Source organism: Phacochoerus africanus, chromosome 8 (genome assembly GCF_016906955.1).
Source record: "Phacochoerus africanus isolate WHEZ1 chromosome 8, ROS_Pafr_v1, whole genome shotgun sequence".
NCBI classification, from domain to species: domain Eukaryota; kingdom Metazoa; phylum Chordata; class Mammalia; order Artiodactyla; family Suidae; genus Phacochoerus; species Phacochoerus africanus.
The window spans coordinates 97,903,484-97,925,829 of NC_062551.1; the positions used below are offsets into that span (position 1 = coordinate 97,903,484).

General features: G+C 45.5%; 1 protein-coding gene across 1 annotated transcript in view; it reads right to left on the reverse strand.

Annotated features, from left to right (window-relative positions):
* The window catches only part of RAB31 (RAB31, member RAS oncogene family), a 108,694-nt gene that overhangs the window by 36,749 nt on the left and 49,599 nt on the right, over nt 1-22,346 (reverse strand). The window contains exons 4-5 of the mRNA XM_047793698.1: nt 3,086-3,157; nt 1,958-2,064 (exon numbers count right to left, since the gene is read on the reverse strand). Of these exons, the coding sequence (XP_047649654.1) occupies nt 1,958-2,064; nt 3,086-3,157 (179 nt within the window). The remainder of the gene's footprint in view (nt 1-1,957; nt 2,065-3,085; nt 3,158-22,346) is intronic.

Consider the following 22,346-nt stretch of genomic DNA (forward strand, 5'->3'; position numbering starts at 1 on the left):
AAAATTAATTTCAATTACGTTTCACTTCTATGTAATAGAGTCCTAAGTCCATTCACATGTAAATGGTTTACTGCTTTCTTCTTTCTTTTTCTTTTTTTTTTTTTAAGGGCTGAATCCATGGCATATGGAGGTTCTCAGGCTAGGGGCTACGCCACAGCCACAGCAATGCCAGATTCTTAACCCACTGAGCGAGGCCAGGGATTGAACCTGTGTCCTCATGGATACCAGTCAGATTCATTTCTGCTGAGCCACCACGGGAACTCTCCCCATTTTCTGCTTATATTCTCATCTCTCAGTTCCTCAGTTCCCATGCAAGGCTTAGTCGACTCAAAGTCGCACTTTCACAGCGATTGGATGGTGGCAGATGCCAGCAGTCTTTCTCAGCATAGCCGGTCTCCACGCACCCACCCCCCATGACAAACGTTAATTCTGCTGGGAATTCTAGACGAGCAGGCTGTTTCAAGATTACAATAAAGAAGGTAAAGATCTGAACTAAGTTTGGGAAAGTGAAAGATTTGTCCAGCCCCCAGAAAAACAAACAATTAAGTGGTGGTTATGGCTGGTATTACAAACCAACCTGATGCAATGTGATATAAAGCTTTTGAAACTCCAAGGAAACAGAGTGGTTTGTCCAAGGCCATCCTCAGAGCTTTTGCAAGATCTGTTTTCATTGTTCATTTGGGATAATCAAAACCTGAAAAGCAACTTCTTAAATTGCTGACAACTAAACAAACCAGGGGATGCAGACAAGGCAAATTCAATGTTTCCTTTTTTATTTCAGTTTTACCTAGTAGAAATAGCTTATCAGGCTAGGCAAAGCTATCATCAAAACTCTAGTCTACACGGACCAAGCCCTGCAAACCTCTCTGCAGGCAGAAGTTCAACATTCAGTGTCTCTGGGGAAAGCTGAAGTGCTCCCTTATACTGTGCATCAGGTTCAGATCTCAGAACAAGACAGAGTTTATAGACGTGGCTGCCTCCTTAAGTTACAATCAGAACTAAAGCAAACAGGGATGCTATGGAAAATGTATAGAATTCTAACCCTCCTTCCCATACAAAAATGTTACTAAAGTGGCACCAGTAGTAATAATGACAAAATATAACAGAAAAGGTAACAATACAAATAATAATACCATTTAGCCCAAAGATATCTAGAGTCAGGATGGACCTGTGCTCTATATAGAAGATCTGACTTCAATATTCACTACTGGGTGCTTCCCCAGTTCTGCATTTCCCTATTTTCCCCTTGTTTTGTTTTAAGGGCTGCACCTGCAGCATATGGACATTCCCAGGCTAGGGGTGGAATCAGAGCTGCAGCTGCCAGCCTACACCACAGCCACAGCAACATCAGATCCAAGTCGTATCTGTGACCTACACCTCAGCTTGTGGCAACGCCAGTTCCTTAACCCACTGAGTGAGGCTGGGGATCTAACCAGAATCCTCACGGACACTATGCGGGGTTCTTAACCACAACAGGAATTCCTCCTTATTATTTTCCCTTAATTCTACTCTGGTTGAACAAATACCACCTTGACCAGTGGAAGTGAATGCCATTGATTACCTTCTGACTCTGAGATCAGACTCATTTAACTGCATAGACATTCAGGGGTGGGGGACATTCACCACATAAACATTTTTTTTTTGATTTCTTTTTTTTTCTTTTTTTTTTTTGGTCTTTTTTGTTGTTGTTGCTATTTCTTGGGCCGCTCCCGCGGCATATGGAGGTTCCCAGGCTAGGGGTCGAATCGGAGCTGTAGCCACCGGCCTACGCCAGAGCCACAGCAACGCGGGATCCGAGCCGCGTCTGCAACCTACACCACAGCTCACGGCAACGCCGGATCGTTAACCCACTGAGCAAGGGCAGGGACCGAACCCGCAACCTCATGGTTCCTGGTCGGATTCGTTAACCACTGCGCCACGACGGGAACTCCCACACAAACATTTAAATGCATCTTACCTAATATCTGAGAGGTCACACTTGTTTCCAGCAATAGCCATTACAATGTTTTCTGGGCCGTGTTCTTTCAGCTCTTTCACCCATTTCTTCAAGGTATGAAATGAATCCTAAACCAAAAGTGTATATCAATCTTGGGCAAGACTCAGCCACATATTTTAACTACGGAGAAGTAACAAACACAACATAATTTAATAAGGAAGCATATTTTCAGGAGGCACACAAAGATTAACATACTACCCCAATCTTGGCACGAAACTTAATACTAGCTAATTTATACTTACATAGCCTGTACAAGGTTCATTTTCTAAAAGGGAAACTCGATGAAGTTAAGATAATCATATTAGTCATTTTCTTCTATAAATAACATTTAACTTTAAATTATAGCCTTGACTCAACATGAATAAGGACTAAGTCACAGGACTAAAACAATGCTTGTGCTTGATCTAAAAGAAAAAGAAAAATATGTATATTTATGCACACACACACACACTAGAGTCCCGTTTTCCTATCCGGTCCTCACTCACAATCGACCTCCAGGACACAGTCAAGGTGGCCACTCCATTGAGGAGACAGTGGTCAGGAGCTCATGGGTGGTCACGGCAGTGAGTCATTAAAGCAGTGAACACTGAGTCAGCACCCGAGGAGCAGGGGAAGGGCTGGCAGACTGCTGGCATTATTTGTCCATGGGTATCCTGGATGCTTAAAGCAGTAACTACCATACCTTCCTCTCATATGCACACACATGCTATACACACATCAACATCATCCTGACAGTCAGAAGTTATATGATTGAAACACAAACAGAAAATAAGTAGCTATAATTACAAAACATGCCAAAACTTAAAAATAACTTCCCTTTTCCAAAAAGCAGACGTTCTGGAGAACAGAATGAGCAGGCATGAGCTTGCCTCTACAGTCAGGCAATTTGAAAAACGAATGATCGTTATTGTTTATTTAATTGAGCAGAGAAATGTGAAATGCTTTGCTACATAGAGATGAGACAAACTGGATAGACACATGGTGCTCGTTACGCCCCAGCCACCAGACTATGAACTCTCACGTCAGGCTGCGGGAAGGACTCAGGCAAGCGAGACAGAGGACCCCCTCCCACGGCCTCTAAACCCTTACCTGTTTGGTGATGTCGTACACTATGACAGCCGCCGCAGAGCCTCGATAGTACATGGGAGCCAGCGAGTGGAACTGTTGAGGAACGGTGAATACTTTTAGGTCAAAGGGAACATATTTCACGCATTCCCAAATTCAACATACAATTATTATCCTACATCAGCCTTATTGGCTCCCTGGACTCCCCCCGGAATCTCCCCAGGATTCATATCAAATAATAAATTTTTCTCCTCAAGGGTACATATCCTCCACTTTTTTATGGCCACCTCTGCAGCATATAGAAGTATCCGTGTCAGGACTTAATTTGAGCCACAGCTGTGACCTACACCACAGCTGCAGCAACATTGGATCCTTTTTTTTTTTTTTTTTAGGGCCACACCCAGGTTCCCAGTCTAGGGGTCCAATCGGAGCTGCAGCCTCCGGTCTATGCCAGAGCCATAGCAACATGGAATCTGAGCCATCTCTGCAATCTACACCACAGCTCACAGGAATGCTGGATCCTTAACCCACTGAGCAAGGCCAGGGATCGAACCCTCATCCTTCATAGATACTAGTCAGATTCATAAACCGCTAGCCACGATGGGAACTCCAACACTGGATTCTTTAAGCCACTGCAAGGGGCCAGGGATTGAATTCAAGCCTCAGCAGCAACTTGAGCCACTGCACCACAGCGGGAACTCAGGCACATACCCTTGTGGTTTATAGAACATGAAGTTCACTGCTGGGAAAAACCAAAAATAAACGTATTTCCAATGCCACTAGGAATTTTCTTTTCTGTACTGCTCATCACTCATCTAAGGATGATGGATCCAGAGCAATTTCAGTAGAAGGATACAGCGATAGGACATTTATCGAAGGAAGGAAAAGAGGAGATGGCACAGATCACAAGACCCTGGTTGAGCCTCTAGGGAGGAAGACAGCGCAGGGCCCTTTGGACCCCCCCTTGGGCCTGGATACTGACATCCCGCAAACTCCCAACAAGTGGTAGGACAGCTGAGCGTCCTTCCAAAGGTGAAGAACAAGTGGTGTGGGTCGTTAGAGTCATTTATCCCCAAGAAGGATAGATACTTATCCTGAGGATACATGCAGACTGTATGTATATTTTGAAGACAATCTCTTTAAATATATTTGAAGAATATATCATAGAGGGGTTTTGAAAGACAAGATAACTCAGCTCAAGAGAAAAGTGAACAAAAGATACCAACAGAGAGATAAATCACAGAGCAGAGTTATAAACTGCCAATAAATATTTTAAAACCTGCTTAATTATCATAAAAGGAATGAAAACAAAATGGGGCATTTATTAATTCATTAAGAATTAAAAAGATTGATCACATCCAGCATTGGGGTGGGCTTGGGGAGGGAGGTGATTCCATACATAGGAATGCACTTTATGACCTGCTTATGGAAAGATGCCCAACATCGTTAGCATCAGGGAAATGCGAATCAAAACCACAAGGAGACATCACCTCACACTATTATCAAAAAGACAAGAAATAACAAGTGTCGATGAAGATATGGAGAAAAGGGAACCCTCATACACTCTTGGTGGGAATGTAAATTGGTGCAGCCACTGTGAAAAATAGTATGGAGGTTCCTAAAAAAAATAAAAATAGGGCTACCATATTGCTACCATATGATCCAGCAATTCCTTTTCTGGATATTTATCTAAAGAAAACAAAAACAGTAACTCAAAAAGACATATTCATCCTCCTGTACACAGCAGAATTATTTATAATAGTCAAGACATGGAAAGAAACTGTGTCCATTGACAGATACATAGATCAGTAAGATATGATACACGCTCACACATATACACAATGGAATATTACTCAGCCATAAAAAGGAATGAAATCTTAGCATTTGAGACACCATGGATGGAAACCAAGAGCATCGTGCTACGTGAGATAAGTCAGACAGAGAAAGATAAATGCCATACGATGTCACTTACACGTGGAATCTAAAAGGAAAAACTGCTGTAAACTGACAATAATGGAAAACATAAAAATCATAAAAAAAAATAAAAATAAAAACTGAACTCAGGAATACAGAGAACAGAATGGATATTGCCAGAGGCAGGGGGTGGAAGGTGGGTGAGATGGCTGAAGGGGGTCAAAAGGTACAAACTTCCAGGTATTGAGTAAATGAGTGAGTAAGTCCTGGGGATGTGATATACTCATGGTGACCATCGTTAATAACTCCGTATTGTACATTTGAAAGTTTCTAAAAGAGTAGAACTTAAAAGTTCTCATCACAAGAGAAAAAATACATAACTGTATGTGCTGACAAAGAATGTGAACTAGACCTAACTAGAACATGACCTAGACTTATTGTGGTGATCATTCCACAATTACACAAACACTGAACCACTACTGTACACCTGAAAGTAATATAATATTATGTGCCAATTATACTTGGATTTTTTTTTTTAAGTCAAATACATAGAAGCAAAGAACAGAGCAGTGGTTGCCAGGAGCGGGGGGCGGGGGCGAGATGGGGAAATGTTGGTCAAGGGGGACAAAGTAGCCACTGTGTGGGATGAGCGAGTCTGCAGACAGAATGCACAGCCTGGTGACTGTGATTAATGATACTTGGGTCTGGAAATTTGCCAAGAGAGTAGGCTTCACACGTTCCCATCACTTAAAAAGAGGGAAACCATATGAAGAGAAAATATGCTAATTAGCTTGACCGCAATAATTATTTCACTATATACACACACATCAAATCACTGTGGGTGCACACCTTAAACACACATAATTTTCATTTAAAAAAGACAGAGCCCTTCTTTCACAACTACTGTGGGTAATACCTATATCAAAGCATATTGTTCGACCCAGAAGTTCCACTTTCGTGATTACCACACACACAAAGACCTTCCTCCCTATGTATAAATGGGAGCAAATACTCAAAACAACCCAAAAGTTCATTATGGAGAATTCATTAATAGTGTATGTCTATAATAGGATATTCCACAACCACTAAAATGAAGGTGAGGATTTTTACTTATAAGAAAAGATACCCTGGAGTTACCATCGTGGCGCAGTGGTTAACGAATCCGACTAGGAACCATGAGGTTGTGGGTTCGATCCCTGCCCTTGCTCAGTGGGTAACGATCCGGGGTTGCCGTGAGCTGTGGTGTAGGTTGCAGACGCGGCTCGGATCTTGCATCGCTGTGGCTCTGGCGTAGGCTGGCAGCTACAGCTCCGATTCGACCCCTAGTCTGGGAACTTCCATATGCCGCAGGAGCGGCCCAAGAAATGACAAAAAGACAAAAAAAAAAAAAAAAGATACCCTTGATATACTGTTCAATGAAAAAAAAAAAAAAAAATCTCCGAGCAGCAGAGGTAGCATAATATAATTGGGCATAAAATGTGTGGTGTGTCTGTGAGTATAGGTGTAATATGTTTCTCAAAATATTAAGAGTGGGATTTCTCAGAATGTGTACCTTTTCCTTATAAGAGTCTATTATATACATTTTTACAATGATTTTTAAATTTAAAAAGCAGCCGTATTTACTGGGGGGTTGGGGAGGGAGCAGAAGGGAAAGAAGGTCAGATCCTGAAGTTTTCCTGACAAACAACAAAACCATCATTCATTTTACTGCCCGTGCAATACTTCTCACTGAATAAACACTGGCCCAACTGAAATGATCCTATTTGGAAACTGAAAGCACACCTGTCCCCAGGTTTCCCTTTTATGATAGGATGCAAGTGTGGCCTCAACAGAGTTGGGGGAGGGAGGAAACAGGCCACCCTTCCCAGCCCCAGGCCCTTGATGAGAAACTGCCCTGGCGCCCCTGTGGTTTTCAGAAAAGGGAACGGATTGGATGGAGCTCAGGAAGGACCCGGGAGCTCCCAGCTGGAGGACCCTGGCCACTCGCCCAGCCTCGCCGAGGACAGAGGCTTTCCGGAGTCACTGCCCTACTCTGAGTGTTTGCCGTCCTTGTCAGGCATCAATAAATCTATTTTTAATCCATCCTTTGGCAACCCACTCCAGATGCAGAAAACAAAATCAGAGTTCCTGCCGGAGAGGGGGAAAGTCATGTATCTTTTAAGCATTCTTTAAATATTCCTGCTTTGCTAACAGAAAGGAATACACAGAAAGGGTCCTTTTAGCCCAATTATATAAAATGCCCATTTTTCGAAATGGGTTCCATAAAATAATCGTCTGCTTAAACACTCAAAGTAGGAGAGTCAGCACAAAATTTGTATCTCAAAAATCAAGATAATTGTGGACTAAGCACCAAGAGGAACCAACTGAGGATCTTCTAAGACAGAGTTCATTTCAGCTCTGACACCATGAACTGAATCTAAGACGGTCACTGTGTGCAGGTCTCATGAATTATTGACTAGATCTTTGTATATAATGCATTGCTTGTTCTTTCCTTCCTCCAAATGGAGTCACTTTGAAATAAATCTGTTGGCGAAGCCACTTAAATGACTGTATTACCAGGGACTTGGGGGGTTTTAATGAGTTAAAATTCCTGTCTCAGTTCCCAAACCCAATAATGCATTGACCAAAGGATAATATTTGTGGAGGACAAAAAGATAAATCACATCTCACTTACAATGTGTATCCTTTCCCCCTGCAAATATAAAACAAAAGCACCACAATTGGCCTCAATATTCAACATGACATAATTCCATTTCTGTGGGGTCAGAATTAAGACCAATGAAACACTTGCATAAAAGATTCTTCTAGAAACAGAGTTCACAAATACGGGGGTTGATATAACTTAAAAAAAAAAAAAAATCTCACCTTGAAAGGTTATTTGAAAATCAGCAAGACAGAGGCCAATGCAAAATCCCCTTTTCCGGGGGTTCCCGTCGTGGTGCAGTGGTTAACTAGGAACCATGAGGTTGCAGGTTCGGTCCCTGCCCTTGCTCAGTGGGTTAATGATCCGGCGTTGCCGTGAGCTGTGGTGTAGGTCACAGACACGGCTTGGATCCTGCGTTGCTGTGGCTCTGGTGTAGGCCAGTTGCTATAGCTCCAATTAGACCCCTAACCTGGGAACCTCCCATATGCCATGGGAGCGGCCCAAGAAATGGCAAAAAAAAAAAAGACAAAACAAACAAACAAAAAAAACCAAAATCCCCTCTTCCCTAACTCTCCAACCAAGTATCTGGAATGGCCAAAGAAAAGTGTCCAGATAATGCCCAGGTGATAGCTAATTATTTAGAAGCAGCACAGGGAATTGGAAAAAGCCAATCTGTCCCTCAAAAAGAAGTGGCTGTTAAGGTCCATGTGTGTGACTATGTTTTAATTGCTGGATGTCTAGGGGGGGCAGGTAGGGGGCGTGGCCAAGGGAATGGCCTTCTCTGAGCCTCTGAGGCCCTCAGGTTTCCCAGGTGGAAAGTGTTGCCCCCACGTCCAGCAATGAGCAGAAGGGTAAGTGGACATGACCCTTCTGGAAAGCATCTGGACAGCATATTCAGAATGTCTTGAAACATTCACCAGCTTTGAATCTGCAACTCCACTCCTGAAGGGGTCAGAGGTGGCCTCAACGGAACCAGAATTCATTCTAGAATCATTAGTAATGCTGAAAAATTGGAAGCAACCTCCACGTCTAACCACTGGGGACTGGAAACGTAATTCTGACTTAGCCGTACAATGGGACACCAGGCGGCAATTAGCTCAAGTCTCTGAAAAGTGTGAAAAGGCACGGGAGATATTTCTCAAAGGTCTTCTGCAGAACCCTGTGCTCTTGAAGTGCTTTTTGGAAAAAAAGTTTCTTGGCCAAAGAAGCTTGAGAAACACTACATATTAGAATGCTCCCAGGGAGCTTTACAGAGTATTACAGGGTATTAAAGGCTTAGAGTTCCCTTGTGGCACAGCAGGTTAAGGATCAGTTGTCACTGCAGGGGCTTAGGCTGCCACTGTGGCATGATTTCAGTCCCTGGCCTGGGAACATCCACATGCTGAGGACTCAGCCAAAAATAAAAGATAAAATAAAGGCTCTGAAAATTTCTATAATAAATCTATTTTGGCTTCTAATTCAGAATTCTTTTTTTTCTCTCTTTTTTTTTTTTTAGGGCTGAACCCACGGCATATGGAGGTTCCCAGTCTGGGGGGTCTAATTACAGCTGTTGCTGCTGGCCTATGCCAGAGCCATAGCAATGCAGGATCCCAGTTGAGTCTGTGACTTGCACCACAGCTCAAGGCAACGCCAGCTCCTTAACCCACTGAGCGAGGCCGGGGATCGAACCTGCAACCTCATGGTTCCTAGTCAGATTCATTTCCACTGCGAATTCCACTGAATTCCCAGAATTCTTATTTATTTTTTTACCTCTTTTCAAGTAATATTTACTAACACCTAGGGACCTAGCTAGTGTCCTGAGCACTTAATTTGGGGCACAGGATGGCGAGATCTAGACTCAAGACACAGCACTGACCTGTGTCTGGCTTGGTACTGGTTTTCCTACTTTATAAACTGGGGACAGTGTGGGAGGGCATCAGTGGTGACAGCTAAGGTTTCCCCAGCTCTGTGACAATGCTCATGCTCAAGGTAAGAAAGGCCCTGGATGGACCCTCCTTCCATCACCCTGCTCCTGCCTCACCAGCAACACAGAGCTCCCTTCATCACCCAACAGCACCACACACACACACACACACACACACACACACACACACGGTGGAAAGTGTTATTCCAGGAAACCTAATCCTCAAGACCACCCAGTCTGCTTCAGGCAACATTCCTTTTGTGCAGGTTTGTGGCATCATCAATTCCACAGCAGCAGAATTGTGCACATCAAGAGCGAGCAGTGGTGGAAAAATGCATTAAGTTTCCAAACAAGGACAGGCCCCAGCTGTCTCATCTGGGCTCAGCCTTCCCCGATGAGAGGGTCCCAGGAGTTCAGGGCTTGGTTCTGCCTCACGATTTCAGAGAAGGCTCTGGCCCTGCTGAGATGCTTCCCGCCGCCTGGGAGCCGGGTGCTGGGCTGTCTCAGGACTCAGCACCTAATCGCGAAGTCTCACCCTCCCACAGAACAGGGGCTGACGGTCAAGGGCAGAAGCCAAAACGTCCTAGGTCCATTAGGCTTGAAACCAAGCAGGAAGTGGTAGAGGAAAATTCCTTACATTCCCGACATTCCCAGCTGGCAGAAGTTGAATGGAAAAACCATTACTGAATGTACTTTCGGTGTCATTCAGATGAACACTTCTTAAGTTTTCCACAGACCCTCTCTCTCTAGAGAAGCGAGGGCTCTTTAATATGCCTACTCAGGTCCTAAACCCAGTAACGTAGGGAGTTCAACAGAAGAACCTGTGAACAATGGTTATTTCTGAATAATTCCATTATGGGCAGACCATCACTCATTTTAATATTTCCTAATTATCTTTTCAAAATGTTAACAGGATGCATAACTTTTGCAGTAAGAGGGGATTTATTTTTTCCCCCTTTGCCTTCTTTTTTCCTTGAATGTGCCAATTCACATGAAAGGGCTTCCTCAGCATTCAGGGAACAAAGGGTTAAGGCAAAAGTGCCAGGAGGAATCTGGGGTTTAGGGTAGCTTGACCAGCACTGGACTTTTTTTTGACAAGGTGCCTGCAAACCTTCTGTAGCAGAAAATGTGACCAAATCCAAACATCTTTCCACAAAAACGGTGTGGGAGTTGGGGGACAGGGATCAGAGTGTTTTAAGAGGTAGGGTCACGAGCTGGCATATTCTGATCTCTAGAATAACGTGGAAGACAGAAGTCAAGGTTGGGAAATGCTATGGAGATTCATGGTTTTCCCACCCAGGAAAAACCCACCCAAGGTGACCCTCAGTCCTTAGTCCTACCCCATGGCCTGGGGGACGGGACTAAAAGGGCAGAACCCGGTGTGCACCCCCTACAACCACTGGGGGCTATGCCTCTCTCTCCTCCAGTCTGCATCCTTGGCCCTCAGTCCCAAAGAGTAAACCGCAGGCTACCATCTCTGGGGATGGCACCCCACTCAGTCCGACCCATGGCTTCCAGGCACCTGGCCACTTCAGTGGCAGCAAAGCATGCCCTCACTGCAGCCACCAGGATGCCCCCTGTGACAGCGCCTCCCAAGGGAGGGTCCCAACCACCCAAAACACACCCCACTGCCAACTGCCAGACCCTGCTGGACCCCCTGCCTCGGCCCCCTCCCTCCCTCTCTCCCCCAGCCCAGGCCGCCCCCTCGAATGGCAGTCTGGAAGCTTCCATGGGTGCATGTGGGTGTGGCAGTGGCCTCCACGCCAGACACCGCAGCCAGGGGATGTGGTCTCTCCCTGCTGGGTTGTTACATTTGCTTACATGCATGGTCAAATCTATTTTTAACATTTTACTGTGGAAGTTTTCAAACACGCACACAAGAAGAGAGCAGAGGAAAATGCACCTCAAGCTCCCATCCCAGTCTCAACATCCTGAACCCAAGGCCCTGTCACCCCCTCCTCACAGCCCACCCAACCCCCACCACTGGTATCCTCTGCAACAAACATTTAACATATTATTAGGTTTACTACAAAAAAGAGGGATTTTTTCCTTATATTTAAAGTCAAATTGTGTCACTTTCCTGTTCAAAATCTGCCTAGCTTACTGCATGTAAAATCCACCCCCTGGACTGTGATGTTTAAGGCCCTAGTTGCCGGGGCACTGGGCCTAAACCCGCAGCCACATGGAGCCTCAGGTTTCCACATGCTTCCCCAGCTGCGGCCTCGTCCACCACAATCCCACACAGCTCCCTCTTCCTCCACTCACACCTTTTCTCAGCTATCACCTCCTCTGAGAAGGACTCAACAAGCATCAAATGACAGACCGCAGGATGAGTCAATAAGCCTGTGAAGGCACAGAAATTCCCATTTTACAGATGAGAAAACTGAGGCTCAGAATGCTTAAGTAAATTGCCCACTTCATTAAGAAATGAGGTTGCTTAAGTAGATGTGATGAAGATTCCGGCACCCACCAACTTTACTCATTCATTCGTCTACTAGCTACTGAACACCCAGGGACTGTTCCAAGCAGTGGAAACACAGGGCGGGTAAGAGTCCCAAAGATGCCCACATCCTAATCCATGGCACTGTGAACCTGTACCGTGCATGGGAGGGGAGCGGGGTCGATGGCCAGCCCATCTGGAGATAGGAGGTCACCCTGGGTCACCAGGTGGGGCTGATGTCATCGTCGCAGGGTGCTTCCACGTGGAAGAGGGAGGCGGGAGGGTCAGAGGAAGTTGAAGGTGCTGTGCTGCCAGCTGTGAGGGTGCACGAAGGGGCCACAAGCCAAGGACTGTGGCCGACTCTGAAAAAGGCCAGGTAGCAACCCTCCCAGAGCCTCCGCAAAAGAGCACAGCCTGCCTGCACCCAGACAGCAAGAGGTGACCTCAAGGGGTTTAACCCCCAAGCGTGAGTAGGGGCAGCCACAGGAAGAGAGAGGAGGTGAGGGAGCCAAAAGGCCCCTGGCCTCCAGAGGCGCATATTTTCTGGGTGTGGAGGGTGGAGGCATGGCCTTCCAAGGGGCGGCCCTGGAGGTAAAGAGCACACAGTGAGTCCCTCTCAGAGGTCCCCCTGCAGACTTGACCTGCAAGGCGCTCAAGGAAACGCTCTTTTCTGCCAAATGAAGTCCATGTGTCTAATTTCTTCCTTAAGAACTCCATGCAGGGAGTCCCTGTTGCGGCTCAGTGGTAATAAACCTGGCTAGTATCCGTGAGGATGTGCGTTCCATCCCTGGCCTTGCTCAGTGGGTTAAGGATCTGGCATTGCCATGAGCTGTGGTGTCGGTGGCAGACACGGCTCACATCTGGTATGGCTGTGGTGTAGGCTGACAGCTGCAGCTCTGATTCAACCCCTCGCCCGGGAACTTCCCTATGCTGTGGGTGTGGCCCTAAAAAGCAAAAAAAAAAAAAAAAAGAAAAAAGAAAAAAGAATGCCATTGAGAGGCTTCACAGGCCCTTTGTCTGCACTTGAACCAGACATAGGAAATTAGCTGCAAAATGGCAAAGGGGGTGGGAGAGAGAAAGTGCAGCCAGGCCCAGGGTTCCTCAGAGTCTTAACAAATGTACCCTGCTAAGCCCCAAGGCCAGCCTCCAGGACAGAGACTGGCCTCAACCCAAGAGGCACAGACAAGCCTCATGATTAGAAGCCGCTCAGACTAAATCCACAGTGAAACATCCTTGCCGGCAGCCACCGTCCCATCCCAACCCGCACCCCCAGGAGGCGGAGACGCCCTCTGGGGAACAAAGAGAAACAAAGGGTCTGTTGTGAAGAGAGGAGGCAGGCGCTAGGGGCTGGGTCCCTCTCAGACCAGCTCAGGGGCCCCCACTCCCAATCCCCCTCTCTCCCCCAGGGGTTCCCATCTCGCTGGCTGAGGGCAGAGAGGTTTCCGTGTTTCCCTAAGGATGCACTGGATTTATCACATTTCTACCGGGTTCAGTATGTGGACACGTCCTTCCTCTTTCTCTCCTGTCAGCAGCATTCTGATACCCAGCAGGGCAATTCTGCACCCCAATCCTCTTTTCCTAAAGTGACACCAACGTCGTTCCCCCCCCTCCCCCCTCCCCCCGAGCAACCTGAGAACCAGGTCTATGAACAGTCAGCTCTGTCCTGCTTCAGACACCACTGGCACACTTTTCTCCTGAAGTTTCTGTTGCCACTTTTTACAGGGCACCTCTGGGGCTGAACCACTTTTACCCAGAGATGTCCCCTGAGGTTCCTTCTAAAAGGGGCTGCTGTGGCCCCACTACCAGCTGCTGATCTTTTTTTTTTTTTTTTTTTTGGCTTTTTAGGTGCTCTTGCAGCATATGGAAGTTCCCAGGCTAGGGGCCGAATTGGAGCTACAGCTGCTGGCCACAGCCACACCAGATCTTTAACCTACTGAGCAAAGGCAGGGATCAAACCTGCATCTTCATGGATACTAATTGGGTTCTTAACCCCATGAGCCACAACGGAACTCCTGATCTTCTTTAACAGCACATCTGCGAGCCCAGCCACCTCCTCCCACAGAACCTCTGTCCAGCTGTCCCTTCTGAGAATGTTCTAGAGGTGACAGGGGAGGGGTATTTCCTTTATTAGGACCTCAATTTGCACTGTGAGTGCAGAGGTCTCTGGAAAGAGGAAGGAAGTGAAGTGCATGTCCTGGGCCCCCTCCACTGAAGAAGGACCCTGGGAGCAGCTTCCTGGTGGCTTGGTGAGGAGGTGCCCCCCCTACCCCGTGAGCCCCCCAGCTGTGCTCAGAGAGTGGGCTCCCTGCTGGGCTGTGTGTGGAGCTGGCTTCTCCCCCCAGAAGAAAACAAAGAGCAGTTCATTCAGAGACTGTCAGAGGCCTCTTTCTTCAAGGACGCCTGAAGGTCAAATTTTCCCCTGACTTTAGCCACAGCTGATGAATAGTGAACCACTTTCCTGACTCCAGGGCCCCAAGAAAGGAGGAAAGAAAGAAGAAGCATTTCTTTTGATGTTGGTAAAGGGCCTGAACTTGACCCCAGAATTTGCCATCATCTCTTCTCTTTCTCAAGGAGCTTTTCAGGCCCAGCCGTAAAGCTGTGGCCAACTCAGCTGTCCCCCAGCACCTGTTATCCGGCCACCTAAGCTTCCACATTATGGGTTCAAAAGGGTGAATAAGCAGTGCAGCCCCCTAACCCGGGTGCCCCGGTTTCATGGATGCATCTCTGAGATGGTCAGCTCCTGGGGCCTCAGAGACCCTTCCTTCCTCAGGCCCTGGGGCTCAGGCCAAACTTCTGATGGAGGAACAAGTAAAGACCTCTGCGTGGTGCAAATACAGTCATTTATTACGTTATTTCTGGAATGCTTAAAACCTCTCATGATTGAAAAAATAAGTCTGTGCACTCACTAGGAACAGGACTATAACAAGCCTCTTGAATCAATGGGTTTCAGAATCTCATTATCTTCAGCAGTACCACGGCACAAAGTCTGGTCATAGGCTAGATAATATTGCTGAAATAAAACTAAATCAGCTGCAAATAATACTATTTTGAAGATATATTCCTTCTTTCTTTCTTTTTTTTGAATGGCTGCACCCGCAGCAAATGGAGGTTCCCAGGCTAGGGGTCGAATCAGAGCTGCAGCTGCTGGCCTACACCACAGCCACAGCAACACCAGGTCCCAGCCACATCTGTGACCTATGCCGAAGCTTATGGCAATGTCACATCCTTAACCCACCGAGTAAGGCCAGGGATCAAACCTGAGTCCTCATGGACACTACTTGGTTTGTAACCTACTGAGCCACAACGGGAACCCCTAGATTCCTTCTTTTCAAACACACAATTTAGTCAAATACTCTAAATTTCAAATCTACCAGTGGTTTGGTTTGGTAAATTATAAGTATTAACTCCACAATATAAACTTGTTTATGGTTCTTTATGAATTTATTACAGGGGCCACATATAAACATGTAAAAGATTTAATACTTTATTCAATATTTTCTTTTTGATCACTCGGAGGTCAAGGTGGCGTTTCCAAATCACGAGTAATCTCTGAAAGACAGTGTGAAATTCACTTGTCACTTTTAATTTGAAGGTTTAAGGTGTAGGTAACCTTCAATTCACTATAGATTTGAAACAATCCCTATCGAAATCCTAGCTGGATTTTTTTTGGTAAACATTTACAAGCCAGTCCTAACATTCATGGGGAAATGCGTGGGACTCAGAGCAGCCAAAACAATCTTGAAAAAGAAAAGGTGGGAAGACTCATGCTTCCTATTTTAAAGCTCACTGCAAAGCCACAGTAATCACAGCAACGTGGTGCTGGCATCAGGGAAAATTTTAGAACAAAGGAACAGGGCCAAGAGTCTGAAATTAAACCCTCACATGTGTGGCCAACTGATCTTCAATGAAGGTGCCACAACAACTAATTGGGCAAAGAATAGTCTTTTCAGCTGTGTTGGGACAACTGATTTTGTATGATACTGACGTACAAAGAAAGAAGTTGAATTCCTTTCTTACCAAGATACACAGGAAATAACAACACACGGATCATAGAACTAAATGAACTAAAGCCAGAAAACTCTTAGAAGAACATACACGAGTAGGTCTATGTGACCCTGAGTTAGGCAAAGACAATGTTGGCGAAAATGTGGAGAAACTAGACCCTTGTCCCTGGCTGGCAGGAATGTGAAATGGTGCGGCCACTTTGGCAAACAGCTTGGCAGGTCCTCAAAATGCTAAACTCAGAGCCACCATCTGACCCACAAGTTTCACCCCTAGATACATACCCGAGACGGAAAAAAGTGCATCCGCACAGAAACTTGTACATAAGTGTTCACAGCACCATGACTCATCAAAGCCCAAAAGTGGAAACAACTCATCCATGGACGGATGAATGGATAAACAAATGCAGTCATCCACACAATGGGATATAAACCAGCCTCAAGAGGAAGGAAACTCTGACACAGCTTCTCAGATGAGCCTTGATGACACAGTGCTTGTGAAAGAAGCCAGGAACAAAACCACCGACTGCATGGTTCCGTTTACACTGAATGTCCAGATTGGACAAATCTATACAGTGAAATTAGCCTAGGGCTGGGGATCTAGGGAGAGGCTATTTTTTAGTATGTATATGTGTTCTCCAATGTCATCTTTAAAAAACATAGAACAATGAGCTTGATTTCAGGAGCCAATCCATCCAATTTCAGATGTGTCTGTAGAGCAGTGGAGAGTTTTTAATGCTAATAATGGAACCATCAATTCATCTTTGTGGATTTGGTGACTGTGGTTCACTTGAAACCAAAATTGTACAAATGCAACTGTTATGACTCAGGCAGTCCACTGGGAAAGATAGACAGCTCTAACACTGATTTCCACCAAATGAAACAAAAGAATAAAATGACATTAATGTTTTTCCATGTTAAGTTATTAAAATAATGCTGCTCTGATGCATCAGACCAAGAGAAGGAAGCCTAAGATTTTTCCAAGATACTATTTTGTTTGTTTGTTTTTTGCTTTTTAAAGCCACACCCATAGCATATGGAAGTTTCCAGGCTAGGGGTCGAATCAGAGATGCAACTGCCGGCCTACACCACAGCCACAGCAACGCTGGATCCGAGCCACATCTGTGACCTATACCACAGCTCAAGGCAATGCCAGATCCTTGATCCACTGAGTGAGGCCAGGGACCAAATCTGCACCCTCATGGATAGTATTTGGGTTTGTTTCCTCTGAGCCACAAAGGGAACTCTGATGCTGACTGTTTTTGGCCTCACCCATAGCATACGGAAATTCCTGGGCCAGGGATCAAACCTGTGCCATGGCAGTGACAATGCCAATCCTTAACCCACTGCACTACCAGGGAACTCCCTGCAACTGTGTGCTAAGGCAGGCACACATCTAGAAAGTGTAGGCCACATCTCACACTGTGATATTTAATAGCAATGAGGATATTCCGGTCCCTGGTTTAAGTAAAAAAAAAGCAAAGGAGGAATCAAAACTGAGGGAAGGATGATGTGTTGACACCTTGGGACTGAAGTCTCATTCCCCACCCCACCCCCGGCCCCCCAAATCCTGATGATGGGGGATGGGAGGACAGAGCAGGCAGATAAATTCCATCCTCTCTCCCGGGCCCCATCCGAGCTTCGGCTCCTGAGAACATCCTTCCAGAGTTCCTGCTAATCGACTTCGGCCCCTCTGAAGCTCAACCTGAGCGGAAACCAGCAGGACAACCCCTGCAAAGAGGGCAGGACAGAAACCTACAGAGCCTGCACCAGCTCCAACCTCCAACATGGGCTCCTTCCCTCTCCAAAGCCTTCTGGGAGCTACAGAACAATGGCGAAAGGCTTGAAAATGGTAAGCTTTTAACTCTGGATTCAACAATCAACTGGAGGAGTTCCCACTGTGGAGTAATGGGATCAGTGGCAACCTGGGAGTGCTGGGACAGAGGTTCAATCCCAGGACCAGCACAGTGGGTTAAAGATCTGGAGTTGCCGAGACTTAGGTTGCAAGTGTGGCTCAGATCTGATCCCTGGCCCGAGAACTCCATATACCTTGGGGCATCAAAAAAAAAAAAAAAAAAAAAAAAAAACAAAACAAAACAAAAAAAAAAAACCAAAACCCAACAACTGAAAATGGTTATGTTTTTCAAACTATTTCTCTTACAGAACCACTCACTGGATTGCCACTTGCCATTGAAAGGGTCAGAGGATGCCCAGCATCTATGGCTGAACTCAAAGCAAAATTAAGACATCATGTCAGGAGTGAATGCACTCTTATACCAGGACAGCAAGGACGACCAGGCTCCTTTTACATCTTGGGTGCTCAGAGGGAAAAAGAATCTTGTAGGAGTATGAATCTGTGCCACAGGATTGTACCAGCAGTAAGTGGGCATCACCAGGAGGGCAGTATGTGCCAGGCAGACACAGACATGGTCCCATGCTGGGGATGAACACAGCAGAGCGCTGAGCTGCACACCCTCCCTCCTTGACATCTGTCTTCATAGTGTAAAATCATAAATCCAAAGAGATTTTGCTTGTTCAGCACTGTGAAAACTAAGGAGAATAGTGGCAGATTTCTACAAAGATAAGGAGGGATAATAAAACACGCTGGACTCCAACATTAATGAAAGAATAAGTGGCAGCCCACACCAGCAACGGCGGGGAATTTATTTTTAGCTCAAACATTAGGCAACATCATTAAAAGCACAATTAAGTCCAGCAAAAAGCTGCCAAAACGACTGAAAAATTGCCGTCACTGGAGAGACGCGAGGCTGCGCAGAGGGACAGTGGGCAAGGTCATCCAGGGGTGACAAACCAGGCTTTCGAGGTGGGAGTGATGGGACGACCATGAGGCCGGAAACCCAGACTCACCAGAAATTACCACCCCAAACCCAATCCCTCTTCCCTGACGTATAAAGAGAATCACGGGGTCGTGCCCTGCACTTACAATGCCACTGTTTTCCAAATTGCAGATGTAGCAATATAGTCACAGGTACCTGTAACCTCCAAGAGTCAAGTTTTAGAAAAGCAACTAGAATAATTAGCAACACAGTCATATGGAAAAATTTTATTGCTCTTCTGCTTCGAGATGCTAACTGGGCTCATAGTCACATTACAGCCAAGTTTCACCCAGAGTAGTCTAGCCCTTAAATATTATGTTAGGATAGGTAAGTAAATGTCAAATGCTTTGCTAGATCATACAGGAATCTCCCTTTAGGGACAGTTCAACACAAGTGAAAACAGCAGGTTATAAAGAAGATGATCCCATTGATACGAAATTATCAAGACACACAGTGAGCTATCAGAACAGTCACCTAATGTCAACAGTGGAAATATCTGGGCAGTGGGATTTGGGACAATTGCACTTTTTGTTTTGTTTTGTTTTTGGTCTTTTTGTCTTTTTCGGGGCCACACCTGCGGCATATGGAGGTTCCCAGGCTAGGAGTCCAATTGGAGCTGTGGCTGCCAGTCTATGCCACAGCCATAGCAACACAGGATCTGAGCTGTGTCTGCAACCTACACCACAGCTCATGGCAACGCCAGATCCTTGACCCACTGAGCGAGGCCAGAGATCGAACCCATGTCCTCATGGATGCTAGTCATGTTTGTAACCACTGAGCCACGACGGGAACTCTGGGACAATTGTACTTTCAACTGTATGGTTTGGGGGTGATTTTTCTATCACAGCAGACCTATAAAGCAGAGGACCCAGACTGCTAGGTTCTAATTTCAGCTTTGTACCTTCCTAGCTGTGTGATTTTGAGCAAGTTACTTAACCTCTCTGTGCCTGACTGACCTCTACTGTAGATAGGGATAAAGACAGCCCCTGCCTCGGAATGCTGGGAGCAGGTTAAATGAGTTGGTGCGCAGAGGCGCTGAGAACAGTGCTGGAGCACAGTGAGCCCCCAGCACATCTGCCAACGGTCGAAGCCTCACTACTACCAGCTCTGTGGAAAACTGACTTATTTCGCTCATTAAGGGCAGCTGGAAAAGCAACTATTCCACAGCGGAAAGTAAAAAGCAGAGCAAGAAAATCTCATTGCTTAAGTTTAAATAAAACAAAAACATCCCCCAAACAAAAAAAAAACCTAGCAGACCAACTACAGAGAAGACATAGTGGGTAAAGAAGAGATCCCTAAGCAGATGAACCCCTCTCCAGGGATCTGGCCACCCTTGTTCCAGGGTCAGCATGCTCAGCTGACCAATCCCTGAAAGAAGTGCTCCAGGCGGCAGCTTCATGTGTGCAAATCTGTGTTCTCAATTTAGCAGCAAATCAGAAGACTCTGTAATGAGGTTAGCATTTGTAGGCCAAAAAATTCGTCCTAATTCAAGAAAAAGAAATCTCTGAAAAGCCTTAATCTACAAACGCTGGAATTTGAGTTTGAAGAGGGGGGTTTATAGAAAACGAAAATGATTTAAACACACCCTTGATTTGTTAGGAGTTGGAGGTAAAAGGGATGGATTATCCTGAACCCTGCACTCTCTTTCTTTGAGAGGGAGACTAGCAGCAGAATCGGTGAATTAGGTGGTTGGTTAGAAGGTGCTAAGGACTGTGACAGAGAACAACAAAGAGAGGGGAATTGGGGCGGGGGTGGGGGAAGAGGAAGTGCTGACACTAGTGGGTAGGCAGAGAATGTGATGCCCAAGTGGGGTCAGACCAGGGGAGGGTCAGCCTATCTCACTCCATGATTATAAGCTCTGGTGAAGGTTTTGATGAGGCTGAAAGCTTACGGGTAAAACTAGATATCGGTTATACCTGGGCTTCATTCATCCCGGCCACCCCTCTCAGCTTTGATAATACACATTTTAGTTATTACACAAATTCCCTGTTACACTCTGTTGGTCTTTATTCCACTTTTTTAACTCAACGAATTTTATTACACTTATAGTTGTACAACAATCACCACAACCAAATTTTGTAGCATTTCCATCCCAAGCCCTGCCCATCCCCCTACCCCCAACCTGTCTCCTTTGGAAACCATAAGTTTTTCAAAGTCTGGGTCAGTATCTGTTCTGCAAAGAAGTTAATTGTATCCTTTTTTAGATTCCACATATACATGATAGCATATGATGATGGTGTCTCACTGTCTGACTAATTTCACCTAGCATGATAATTTCTAGGTCCATCCATGTTGCTGCAAATGCCCTTATTTCTTTCCTTTTAATAGCTGAGTAATATTCCATTCTGTATATGTACCACGTCTTCTTGATCCACTCCCCTCCCAAGACACTTAGGTTGCTTCTATGTCTTGGCTATTGTATATAGTGCTGCAATGAACATTCATGGTTTTCTCTGGATAGATGCTCAGGAGTGGAATTGCTGGATCAAATGGTAGTTCTATTTTTAGTTTTCTGAGGCATCCCCATACTGCTTTCCACAGTGGTTGCACCAATTTACATTCCCACCAACAGTATAATAGGGTTCCTTTTTCTCCACACCCTCTCCAGCACTTATTGTTTGTAGACTTTTGGATGATGGCCATTCTGGCTGGTGTAAGGTGGTACCTCGTAGTGGTTCTGATTTGCATTTCTCTAATCATGAGTGATGTTGAACATGTTTTCATGTGTTTCTTGGCCATCCGTATGTCTTCCTTGGAGAATTGTTTAGATCTTCTGCCCATTTTTTGATAGGGTTGTTTGTTTTTTTGGTATTGAGCTTCAGGAGGTGTTTATAAATTTTTGGAGATTAATGCCTTGTCAGTCGCTTCATTGGCAAATATTGTCTCCCATTCTGTAGGCTGTCTTTTCATTTTGCTTAGGGTTTCCTTTGCAGTGCTGAAACTTTTTTTTCCCATTTTTTTTTATTACTCAAATGAATTTATCACATCTGTAGTTGTATAATGATCATAACAATCTGATTTCACGGGATTTCCATCCCACAGCCCAGGCACATCCCCCCACCCCCCAAACTGTCTCCTCTGGAGACCATAAGTTTTTCAATGTCTGTGAGTAAGTGTCTATTCTGCAAAGAAGTTCAGTCTGTCCTTTTTTCAGATTCCTCATGTCAGTGAAAGCATTGGATATTGGTGTCTCATTGTATGGCTGACTTCACTTAGCATGATAGTTTCTAGGTCCATCCATGTTGCAAAAAAATGCTGGTATTTCGTTCTTTTTAATGGCTGAGTAATATTCCATTGTGTATATGTACCACATCTTCTGGATCCACTCCTCTGTCGATGGACATTTAGGTTGTTTCCATGTCTTGGCTGTTGTAAATAGTGCTGCAATGAACACTGGAGTACATGCGTCTTTGCGAGTCGTGGTTTTCTCTGGATAGATGCCCAGGAGTGGGATTGCTGGATCAAATGGTAGTTCTATTTTTAGTTTTCTGAAGAATCTCCATACTGCTTTCCACAGTGGTTGCACCAATTTACAATCCCACCAAC